This window comes from Saimiri boliviensis, chromosome 1 (genome assembly GCF_048565385.1).
Source record: "Saimiri boliviensis isolate mSaiBol1 chromosome 1, mSaiBol1.pri, whole genome shotgun sequence".
Taxonomy (NCBI): Eukaryota; Metazoa; Chordata; class Mammalia; order Primates; family Cebidae; genus Saimiri; species Saimiri boliviensis.
Genome location: NC_133449.1, coordinates 292,793,595 through 292,806,681, shown reverse-complemented (window position 1 = coordinate 292,806,681; position 13,087 = coordinate 292,793,595). Strand labels below are relative to the sequence as shown.

General features: G+C 39.5%; 1 protein-coding gene across 4 annotated transcripts in view; it reads right to left on the bottom strand.

Annotated features, from left to right (window-relative positions):
* The window catches only part of SEMA5A (semaphorin 5A), a 505,914-nt gene that overhangs the window by 68,033 nt on the left and 424,794 nt on the right, over positions 1–13,087 (bottom strand). For all 4 annotated transcript variants that reach the window (XM_074387337.1, XM_003932501.4, XM_074387338.1 and 1 more), the window contains one exon: positions 2,445–2,592. In XM_074387337.1, coding sequence (XP_074243438.1) covers positions 2,445–2,592 — 148 coding nt within the window. The remainder of the gene's footprint in view (positions 1–2,444; positions 2,593–13,087) is intronic.

Below are 13,087 nucleotides of genomic sequence, written 5' to 3'. Positions count from 1 at the left end.
ATCACTGAGAAGTAGATTGCTCCTTTGTGTTACAATAACAGTTTCCTAAAAGTAAACTACGAGAAGGCTAAGTTTGGTGGTAAAAACGAAAAGAAAAAAGAAAAACAAACACCTAAATTTCCTAAAAAGTGACAAGAGTTTCTTTGGAGATGTGTATTTTTCTAGATTTGAAAGCAGAGGTTACATTTGTTTCATAAACCATAATTCTGTAATAAATAAACCAATAAATACACTGACATTTTAGAAAGACATTCACTTTTTACATTTATAATCAGATGTATGTCACACATAGACACATATTATAGTAACTACATAAAAAAGCTACATTCTTGCTTAATATATTTTTTCTTTCATCAAGCTATATATGAAGGTAATTATAAATCAATTCACAATGAGAAAATTAATGATGTGGACTGCTTTCTGAATTCTTCACACTGCAATGTATTCAGAAACTGAGGTGAGAGATCAACCCAGATCCTCCATTCCTGAGGTTTCCCAGCAAGTGAGATCAAGCAACCTTGACATGGCAATGCAGGCCCCAGTGGGCACACACCATGCCACCAGGAACGAAACATGATAGTCTTCAGCCAAATATAAAGTTACCCCATTTCAATTGTTTTCCTAGAACACATGAGTATCCATAAATTTGCCATTTTAAAATTATTTAAAATAGTTTTAAATGTCAGCATCTGAAATATCAATAAATATACATCTTAATGAATATTTTTCATAGTCTACAGTTAGTTCAGGCTGATCTGGAAAGAAGTGTCTTTACAATCAGTTATAGATTATGTGAAAACTATGACAATATTTTTTTCCAGTGGGAAGGGGAAGAAATCTAATTGTAATTTCCAGTAACAGAAATCTCTTTAGGTCTCTGGTGTAATATCTGAGAAAGCACCTCATAAACCCTCTTCCTCTCCCTGAATTTCCCAAGGATATCTGGGCTGTGTGGGTTTTGTATGTCACAAAAGCAGGCTTTACAGTAGCACAAAAACACTGCTGCTCGGCCTCACAAACCAAAGGATAAAGATGCTGCAAAGGCCACTGGAAAGATCAGTGAGGAAGGAATTTAGCCAGACCTTCTTGTGCTGAGCTTCTCCATCAATACCTTTGCCACCATCTGTGCCCACTCTATGCAGCCAGCACCAGGGGCAGGCGAGTGAGGGTAAATGCTGTTACTCTTACAGAAGAAGCAGGAAGGCAAAAGCAAGACTTTTGAAAGCTTGCCCGGCCGGGCGCGGTGACTCATGCCTATAATCCCAGCACTTTGGGAGGCTGAGGTGGGTAGATCGTGAGGTCAAGAGATCAAGACCATCCTGGTCAACATGGTGAAACTCCATCTCTACTAAAAATACATAGATTAGCTTGGCATGGTGGTGCTGTAGTCCCTGCTACTCAGGAGGCTGAGGTGGGAGAATTGCTTAAACCCAGGAGGCGGAGGTTGTGGTGAGCCAAAATCGTGTCATTGCACTCCAGCCTGGGTAACAAGAGTGAAACTCATCCGTCTCAAAAAAATAAAGAGCATACCCAAGTGGAATTTTATGTAACAGGTTAAAGTGTCAAAAGAAATATGACCTGCAAAGGCAGGAGAAAAAAAAAAAAAAAAAAAAAAACGTGCATTCTCTTTTATTCTCTCTACATTGGTGCCAATGCTCTGACTATGGCTTTATATAGTTTCTCAGCCCCCAGGGTATATCTGGTTAAGCCCCAGTGTTCTATACCTTGGTGTAGGCCTGGCATGGGGATACCATTCTGTGTCTCAAACCAAATAGAGTGCCATAGATAAGCAGGTTAAAGGCTTTGTCACTCAGAAATCAGAACAGAAAAACTCCTGGGACAGTTTATCTCATACATGAATACTTAATTCACGAAGCCTCCAGGCTACTCTTTAGTTCCAGTATTTTCTCCAGATATTCTAACTAAATTGAAACACTTGCATGATTTGTAGCACCTAGTGTGTGCAGAGCATCTAGTACTTGACCATGCTGTGTTTACAGAGTACTTAGTGTTTGCAGAACATATAGTGTCTGCCAAGAATGTAATATTTGCAGAAGATCCAGTGTGTGAGAGGATCTAGTGCATTCAGAGCATCTATTGTCTGGGGAGCATGTAGTGTCTAGGAAGCATCTATTGCCCTGGGGAGCATCTATTGTCTGGGGAGCATGTATTGTCTGGATAGCATCTATTGTCTGGGGAGCATCTAGTGTCTGGACATGTCATATTTATAAAGCATTTAGTATCTGCAGAGCATAAAGTGTTTGCAGAGCTTCTAGCATGTACAGAGCACCCAGTGTGTGAGACCATTTAGTGTTTGTAGTGTACAAAGTGTGTGTACCTAGTGTGTGCAGAGCATTTATTGTTTGTAGAACATCTCGTGTGTACAGAGCGTTTTGTGTGTATTGAGTCTGAACTCTCCGGCTGGGTGTGAGGAGGCTACTCACCACATTGCAGCCTGCACAGTCAGGCCCATTCTCACAGGTCCTGCGACGAGCTTGAATGCCACCCCCACACTGGGCTGTGCACCGTTCCCAAGGACCCCAGCCTGTCCAGAACATGTGTGGGGGACACAGCAAATGTTCATTGCAGTATCTGTAATGAGGAAACCAATAGGAAAAGGAAACTAATTAGTGCCACTGGAGACCAGGATGTCTCTATCTCCATCCCTGCACCAGATGCGGAACACATGGGCATGCTCTGCGTGGAGGGGCTTGCTGTACTTGGAGCAGCTGCATGTACAGAAGGCAGATGTGACGCTGGCCATGCTGTGTGTGCACAGACAATGGGATGTGCGGCAGACAGTGAAGAAAATGCTGAACTCACAATGCAGGATGAATCTTCCTGTGCAGCCAATTAAAAGAAAAACAAAACAACACCCTTCAAACAGACACCCAAAAATAAGAGTATACAGAAAATACTTAGGTATGGCATTTATCTTCTGAACATAAACATTGAAAGACAAAGCAGGTTACAAATACAAAGTCAGCACAGCTTTACTTGGAATTCCTTTCTTGTTCTTGAATCAAATAAGCCCAGAGTTATATTAAGGTAAGTTAAAGGAAAGTTACGGCATGGGATTAACATGAAGGCCCATGTTATATACTACTTAGGCTATCCTACTTTTAAATTTACTTGTAGGCTCTCAGAATAGTGCCAAACAATGTAAAAGACCACTAGTTATTCAAAAAGAATTGAATTATTATGCAACTTTACAAGTATTAGTTCAATTTTTCAGTGTTTGAATATACTTCTAAACTTCCACATACATATTCATTTGCCAAATTTTAGCCAAATATCCAAAGCCTCCTTTATCCCTATCATGAGTCACATTTCTCTTCAATTTTTAATACTGCAAGTGAAATGAAGCGAAGTGAGGAAAACAAACAGACAAACAGCAAGAAGGAAACAGCCTGACATTCTGCAGGGTACAACTCGTGGGAAGAAGGAGGTGACTCTGAACAGCACCAAATGCAATAAGACACACTCGGCGATTAAAGAACTGCTGTAATTCTATAATCCATCCGCTAAGTCTAAGTTCCCATATTTACCTTTTAGGGAATACTAGAATGCACAACGTTTTCTCATGTCCTCCTCTCTTGCCAGGCCATCTGCCTTAAGAAACAAGAGGCAAACTTTCCCATCTGTTGGCGTCCATCAGTCACCTTTACCTGCATCAATATTAACAGAGACTTAATCCTGCAGGGCCTATGCAAGAGGAATTGTAGAGGGCTTCCTGATAACAGGCGTTCACAGTCTAAGATGAACGCAGGGAAATGCACACAGCTCAGAATGTGCAAAACTATCTTAATACCTAGTGGCATCACTGTAGTTATTTATGCAGAAGGAAATGCTTTTCTGGAACTGAAAATGAGGGCAAATGGTAGCCAGCCATTAGGAAAAGAAATTTGCAAAGTATAGTTTCCTGACAGTCAATGCTGATAAGATGGAACTGTTTTTCTGTCAAACCAGAAAAATTTCATGGGGACTGTGAGGGCTTCAGGAACAGGGACAGTGTGAAAAGAAGAAAGTAAGGCCAAGCTGAGGGGTGACAACAGGATGGGGCACACTGAGCCCATCAGTGTTCTGAAAAATAATGGAAGGTAGAAATGGAAAGAGTAAAGCAGGAAAGGTCACTGAGATGAACAGAACAGAAAAAGGGAACAGGGAGGTGGTCACTACAGTCTCCCAGAGTCCGACTCTCAGAGCTCAGGGCCACTGGACATTCCTATATGTAGTAGGGGAAGGGGAAGGACCCTCTAATTAAGAGGGCATGGCCTCTAGATAGCAGAGACAAGACAAAAGTGAGACCACGATAGATGAAAAGAATTCATCCTTAGGAAGCATGTGTCAATGTGTCGAGTTACAATAAGTGAGTATTAATATGTGTGCTGGTTCATGGAGTATTCCAGGAGGAAACTGACACCTGGTTTGAGAAAACATTTTGAGGAAGTCAAGAAAACTCAGAATATAAGGACTGTCAGCATTTAGCGGGATGATCTGTCTTTACCAAATACAGTGGAAAACTAGAACTTTATGAGAAATCAGGTAAGTTCCACAGAGCTCCAGAGATAAAATAACTCCATGAGAATTAGGTGGTAGACTCATCTCCAGGAGTTGGTGCCTCATCTTGACTATGCACTGGAGCCCCTGAGATTCGAGGAGCTTCTCATATTTCAGTATGGGGTCTGCATCTCCCCAGACAGGAGAGTTTAGCAGCAGGAAGAGCACACAGAACAAACAGCGACTAGAGATGCTGGACTGCAGCAATTCAAATGAGAGATACTTTAAGCTAGATAACTACCATGATGTTGAAAAGAAGGGGAAGAAGTGATGCAGATGGGGCTTGGTACAGAGAAAGTACAATATGGCAACTGTGTGAATGCACGAAAACAAAACAAAACAAAAAAAGTGGAGCCCAAGTCAGCCTCTTAAGCGAAAGTGGAAGGCAAAAGTCACTGCTACTTCCTGGGAAAGACAGCTGACATGTAGCGGGTGAAGGATCCTCCAGAGAGTCAAGAACTAATCAGGTAAGCAGTTTAGTTTGTCTAAACTTTCAGATTTGAGAGTAGCCAATGGAAGGGGACAGCTATCACTCTTCCTCAGCTTTTCCGCATTTAAGATAACAGAAACTCTAGGTTTCCCTCCTTCAGTGGTCACTACAGTCTCCCAGAGTCCGACTCTCAGAGCTCAGGGCCACTGGACATTCCTATATGTAGTAGGGGAAGGGGAAGGACCCTCTAATTAAGAGGGCATGGCCTCTAGATAGCAGAGACAAGACAAAAGTGAGACCACGATAGATGAAAAGAATTCATCCTTAGGAAGCATGTGTCAATGTGTCGAGTTACAATAAATGAATATTAATATGTGTGCTGGTTCATGGAGTATTCCAGGAGGAAACTGACACCTGGTTTGAGAAAACATTTTGAGGAAGTCAAGAAAACTCAGAATATCAGGACTGTCAGCATTTAGTTAAATTATCTGTGTGTAGCTCACTGTGGGTAGCACGAGAAGTAGGCCATGTCCATTTCTAAGCTGATTCACCAGCATTTAAAAGGTATGAACTTCTTAGAAACCTCGATTCTAATTTCAGCTGTCAACAGGCCCCCCACTTCTAAAGAACAAATACAAAAAAGGGTAAGGAAGGCAGAGAAAAACCTTACTAAAGATGTTTATTAAACCTTTGACTGTCAATAAAAAGCACAGCAACTGAGCTACCGTTTCCCCAAAGCAAAATAAACCACAGTGCTCAAATTGTTTCTCTCACTTGCCGACATCAGGCCACCCCTGAAAACGCTCAGCATGTTATTACTGTGAAAATCTACTGCGGGGTAACCTGTGCGTGGAGCAGGGAACTTTCAACCAGTGTTAATAAATCGTCTACTGAGCTGCTATTTTAAGGTTGTCAATCCTGCCTTCTTTTTTTTTCCCTCTTTCTTCTATAGTAGTCCATGAAACAAGCCATACCAGGATCTGCTAGGGTATCATCCTCTGAAATTGCAGCCTCCCCAATAAGAGAGGTCAGAGGGAAATAGAAATGGCTAGGCCAGCTCTGTTTCTTTGTATGTGGGTTTTCACTAAGGAATTCACGCTGGAAGAGTGCTCAGAGGCAAAGCCTTCAGAAGCCCGTAAGCATGGATCCTCCACAATTGTGAGAAAGCATTTCCTCTCACCCTCTCCCGGCTCCCACCCCAACTAACTCATGCTCCTGAGAGAAGCCCCTCTTATGAAGCTATACAAAAAACAATGATGTTGAAAGTCCATGACCTTGATATCTCTGCTGGTTAAGGGTTTTTTTAATTAATTTGTAGATAAAATATCTACACAATGGGCCAGAAGTTGGTTTCCCTTTCTCTAGTCCCCAACATGCTGCTGCTGACTGTTAGCAAACAATGGGCTCAAATGTTTTCCAAATGTTATTGGCTCTTGTGTGTCTTCTAGTATGTGAAAGTATTGTAAGTCACAGACACATCTCATGATGCATTAATAATTAAGATTTTAATTTTGCCCATGACTGCTTATTATCATGTTGCATTTAAAAGCAAGTTAATGACCCAGCACTGTTTCTCTATAAATTATCCACTTTTTTCACAAATCTAGTCCCTTATGAAAATAATGACCTTTTATAATTCCACATGGACTAGATATTCAGCACTATGTCATGCTGTAAATTGTTCTTTCTCCTATAAAATATAAATTGCATAATTTGTGTTCCATTCTTGTTAGGTCCAAACTAGTTGCTCACTGCAAACTCTGTTAACCTGAATCAATGAGGGCCTCTTCTGAACTATTGTCTCCTTACTTCACTCCAAATGATCAGCCCTTTACTGGGCCATACTTCCATAATTAAATTTTTATGGCAACAGAGAAACTGCATGTACATAAAGTCTACCATAATATTCAATTCAATCCATTTAGGAAGAAAAATAACTTGCGAAGAACATCACTTTGGCTCACCACAGGACTCAGCCAATATATTGCTGAAGACAAATAATCACATAATAAAAACCATTGATCTCTGGGACTCTTTGAGAATGCATTGGACAGGCTCTAACATGTTTCCTGTGATCCCCAGCTCCTAGAATTCACACCTTGTGTAATCTCCTCCTATTGAATGTGAGTAGGACCTATCACTTGCTTCTAACCAACAGAATATGTGAAAGATGATATAATGTCACTTCTGTCATTATGTTACATAGATTGTAACACTCTTACTTCAAGAAAACTTTCTGCCTTATTGGCTTTGAGGAAGCAAGCAAAAAGATGAGAAGGACTCAGTTGTCAAGGAATTGAGGGGAGTCTCCGTCTACCAGCCAGCAAGAAACGGAGGCCCTCAGTCTGACATCCCACGGAATGGAAGGCTTCCAACAGCCACATGATCTGGAGGCAGGTCCTTCTCCAGCCGAGCCCCACTGACATCACAGACAGGGCCTACATGTTGATCGCAGCCTTGTGAGAACCTGAAGCTTTGCCCAGACTACAAAACCCACAGACACCACAAGCAAATAAACACCTGGTGCTTTAAATGCCTAAGTCTGTGGTAATGTTACCATATGACAACTGTTAAAACAGACCATGGTAGCTGGAAGTCTGGTGCTACTGTAGGAGGTTAAAATGTGAACAAGTCTGTGGTAATGTTACCATATGACAACTGTTAAAACAGACCATGGTAGCTGGAAGTCTGGTGCTACTGTAGGAGGTTAAAATGTGAACATGGCTTTGAGACCAGGAAATGGCAGGAAGCAGAATAATTTTGAGGAGTATGCTAAAGAAAACATAAATGACCTTGAATCGACCATTAGTGGAAACCCAGACTTCAGAGACATGGCCAGTGAAGGTTTAGAGGGAAATTGGATAAAGAACTAAAACTGAACTTCAAAAAAGATGGTCTTCCCACCACACACACACACACACACAAAAGAAACATATGTGAAGTAATGCAAAAGTGAATTGGTTCAATTTAGCCATCCATAATATACGTATATTTTAAACAAGATTTTGTACACAATAAATATTTACAAGTTTTGATAAAAAATAATTATTTTAAAAAGACAAAAAACACAATTAGAAAAACAGGCAAAATATTTGAATGGACATTTCTCTAAAGAAGATACACTAATGTCCAGTAAGCACATGAGAAGATGCTCAACATTATTAGTCACTAATGAAATTCAAATCAAAACCACAATGAGATACCAGTTCATACCTACTAGGATGGCTACAGTTAAAGAAACAGAAGAAAATAACAAGAATGCAGAGAAACTGGAACTCTGATACATTGCTGGTGGGAATATACAATGGTGAAGTCCCTTTAGAAAGCAGCTCGGTGTTTCTTCAAAAAAATAAACATAGAATTAACATACGATGCAGCAATTTCACTCCTAGATATATGGTATACACAAAAGAATTAAAACAGAAACTTAAACAGATACTCCTATGCCAATGTTCATTACAACATTGAAAATAGTCAAAAGATAGAATAAACCAAGTGTCCACTAATGGAAAAAAATGAATAAACAAAATATGGCATAGCCATACAACTGAATCTTAGCCTTAGAAAGGGAATGAAGTGCTGACACCTGCTACAACATGGAGGAATCTTGAAAACATTACGCTAAATGAAACAAGCCAGACACAAAATGGCAAATACTGCAGGATTCCACTTATGTAACATATCTACACTAGGCAAAATAGTAGAGACAGAACATAATTAGAGGTTATCAGGGGTTGGGAGGAGGCTGGAATAAGGAATTGCTATTGCTTAACAATTACAGAGTTTTTGTTTGGGGTGATGAAAAGTTTTAGAAATAGTAGTTATGGTTATACAATAATGTGAATGTAAATAATGCCACCAAATTACACACTTAAAAATGGTTAAGTGACACATTTATGGTTTTTGTGTGTGTGTGCGTGTGTGTGTGTGTATATATAAAATCACAATAAAAACTTTAAAAGAAAACAGACCCCTGTTTTCTTTTATCAGAAATGTTATCAGAAATTGGAAAAAGGGAGAATCTCACTACATAATGGATGAAAGCTGCCAAAATTGTTACCTATTGTAATATGAAAAGCAAAACACCTAAGTTGAATTGCATAGCTAAGGAAATTTCCAAGCAAAGTGTTGAAGGTGCTGCTTGGTTTCTTCATGCTGCTTACAGTGAAATGTAGGTGAGGAAAGAAAGACTGAGGAATGGATTATTAAACTAAAAGAACAGAGACTGGATGATTTTGGAAATCAGCCAATTTTAATGGCAAAAGATGCAAAAAAGTATGAAATAGCTTTCACAGTCCTTTCAAGTACTGTTAGGGAAGACTGGAATATAATAAAAGCTGAGGTAGTGATTGTAAAACCTTTTATTGCAACCTCAGAAAGATGAAAGAGTTAGAGCAGTATTGAGTTACATAAAGGGTCCTTTCTAGAGCAAGTTTGTGCCTCACAGATCCTCTCAACTACATCAGGTCACCTCTAGGGAGCTGGAAGGTGTTGTCTCTCAGCCATCTCAGCAGCATCCCAAGGTTGAGAAGGGCTATCTCAAAAAGGTCTGTGAATGTAGCTTTTGTTTAGTGGAGTAAACTTTGCGGAAATCCACTAAAGACCCATAACATTTTTCAGAAACTTATTTCCACAAAGATACCAGCAGCTTGGATGGAAAGGGACAGAGAAAGTACACATGAAAGACTGCTGGAAACCCCACACATTCTACTGGCAGGAAGGAAGTTGATAAAACTACTCAGCTGTAAATACATGCTCCCTTCAAGAAAAAGAAAGGATGATTCGGAAGTGGAACTAAGAGCCCAGAAGGCAGAGCCAGGAACCACAGAGCACTATGCCTCCTCCTTGAACTTAATTAAGCAACCCCCAACACTTGCTCAGCTAGCCTCCAGAATTTATATGAGACAGTGATTCCTTTATAATTTCCATTTGTCCCACCCCCCGACTGCCTTTTTGAACAGAAATGTCTAAAGCTATCACCGTTTGCCTGACTCTCCAAGTGTGCTAGTGGCAGATAACTTCTCCCTTTGACTTTAGAGATTAACAGACTGATGGGGACTACACCCAGATAACCTCTTCCATGTGGGCCTGATGTAAATGATAAGGTTCTGGACTTTGGGGAAATGGGTTAGTGAGATAAGACTGAAGGACCTTGAAAGTGGGTGAAATGCATTCAGCACATGAAGGGTAGGGATGCGAATAACTAGAGAACAGAGAATCAACCGTGGCAGACAGACTCTGTGGCGACCCCAGTGAGTTCTGCCTCCTGATATTCATACCCTGTGTCATCACCTCCTCTAGGTTGTGGAGGCCTGTGTCTTACTTCCAAACAACAGAAGATGGCAAAGGGGTGGGATGTCACTTTTGTGATTATGTTACATTAAATGTGTAAAGCCCATCTTGCAGGGAGATTGTCTTCCTTGCTGGATTTGTAAAGACAAGTGACAACACCAGGAAGGATCCCTTGGCAAGAAACTGAGAGTGGTCTCTGGATAACAACTATGTAAAGAACTGGGATATGCAGTTCGACAGCCCACAAAGAAATGAATACAAACAACAACCACATGACCTTGGAAGTGAATCCTTCCCCAGCGGAGCCTCAGATGAGACCACAGCTTCTGGCCCATGTTTTGATTGAAGCGTACTGAGGCCCGAAGCAGAGGATCTAGCTAAGTCATATAGGAAATCCTGACCCATGGGACTGTGAGATTTCTAAAAGAAATGTGTGCTGTTTCGAGACAAAGAGTTTATGGAACTACTATTCCACAGCAGGAGAAAACTAGCAAAGATAATAACATTTGCATCTTGATAACATTTACAGAGGTCCATTTCTTCCTTTTCTTAGTAGCCTCTCTGGGAGTTGGCGCTTCTACTCAGTTCTTGCTACTCAAGAAAATATTTTCAAGGAATTTTCAGAAGAGAAAAACAAAGCATCTGTACATTCTAAAGTACATGTAAAAACTAAACTAGAGTTGTTTTTCAGGAAAACTAATGTGAATACTTCTGAGATTTTTGTTGCCACAAAGCTCCCATCAAACAATTCCATACACTGGAGATGTCCCAGATGAGAAAACACTAACTATAATCCTACCCCTAATTTAGGGAATCTTTTGGAAAAAAAACATTCGTTGGCTTGTGGCCACCTACGATTTTGAGGGTTGATGTTGTTTAAATCAATATGATATGCATTTATTAATTATTTTGTATGTCTAGTTCTTAGTCTTTTGTATTCTCCCATGGAGATCATGGTCTCCTTCAATCTTGAGTTTAGGTCTCGAATATCTCCATTGTTGTAATTTGAATGCTTTTATATTTCTTAGGTAGAGAGACCTTTTATTTAACATGGCAGGGAAATCTCAGAACCCACTGCTTATGAAGACCACAGAGGAAACTTTAGGTACACGGTTTTTCTGGTTTTCATTAAGCTCCCAGTAGTCCCCTAGAAAGACTATTCAATAGATAAGTTTACATTTTATAAAAATTTTACATAGTTCCTGCTCTTACTGTCCATTTATTATTTAAATTCAAATTTTCCTCCATTGAGCAAATGCTAATCTACAAATGAACAAATCTTCTGTATGAAAGGAATATTTTACATGTAAGTCCCTCAAACACTTTTCCTCTTTTCCTGAAGACGTCACTGTATGAAAAATCCTATGTGGATACAAACCTACACATATGTTCGCCACAGGGTTAAAGAGCCTCTTCCTCCCTGTGCCTTCAGCCTGGGAACAGTGATAACACATGCTAAGTTTGCAGTGGTGTCTTGACTCCAGGGAAGACTTTGCACAGATGGAAGTGACTTTGCCTGGATGGGCTGAAGAGGTTGAGCATCCCTTAGCTGAAATGTTCGGACCACAAGTGTTTTAGATTTCACATCGTTTCAGATTTTGGAATATTGGTGAATATATATATATATATATATGTGTGTGTGTGTGTGTGTGTGTGTGTGTATGTATGTGTGTGTACATGTATATATACACACACGTGTGTGTGTGTGTGTGTGTGTGTGTGTGTAGAGAGAGAGAGACAGAGATATCTTGGGAATAGGACCTGAGTCTAAATAAAAAATTCATTTATGCATCATATACACCATATACACAAAGGCTGAAGGCAGTTTTTTAAATTTTAAATATTTTTTTGCATAAAACAAAATTTTGTCTTCATTTGACTGCCACCAGTCAAAAGTTTTTTGACTGTGAAAGTTAAATAAATAAATAAATAAATAAATAAATAAATAAATAAAAACTGTGTGAAATTTTCTACTTGTGGCATCATGTCAGTGTTAGAAATGTTTTAGCTTTTGAAGCATTTTGGGTTTCATATTTTCAGATCAGGGATGTTCAGCCTGTACTAGGTGACAATTTATAGCGTTTAAAAACTTCCAAGCAATTTAAAGTTGTACAAGGCTTGGAAATAATAGGGAGACAATTCTTCTATAATAGGCTTTCCCACTTATCAACTGGTGTTAGAAAATGACAGGCTCGCACACGACTGTCTCAGGGACTGCTGCCAAAATGACAAACCCTGCTTGGTAAAATCATCTTCATTTCCTTTTAGTCAAAAGGAGTGAAATCTTAATTGGCAAGTGAGGGACACACTTGAAGATAGAAAGGAATGAGTCTCCTTAGTTGATTTAAGGTTGTAATAGATACCTAATAGCCATGTAAACAGTAAGTCTGTTGCTTTTGTTCATATAAATACTAATGGCATAGCAATAACTATACACAATATTTTTTTTTTCTATACACAATATTTTTATTCGAGGTTCCACTGAGCTCATGTCACCAAATACAAACTTACTACATTTTAATTAAAGGGCACTGGAAGCCATTCAGTAAGTTTATGTTAGTATAGCAGAATAAGTATCCCGAAAGCACTATGAAATTTACGTATTTGGATTCTTTCCCAATAGTGATAAATTGGAATACCCATTAATAGTATATCTAACACATATTAAGACAGATTCAATGATCTTGCAAAACAGATTCAATGATTACGATTACAGAGGTTAAGCCTCAAACCAATGTCCAATTCTACACCAAGAAACAAACTGTTAAATCCAAGACTAAATCAAAATGTCACCATGATGTGCCA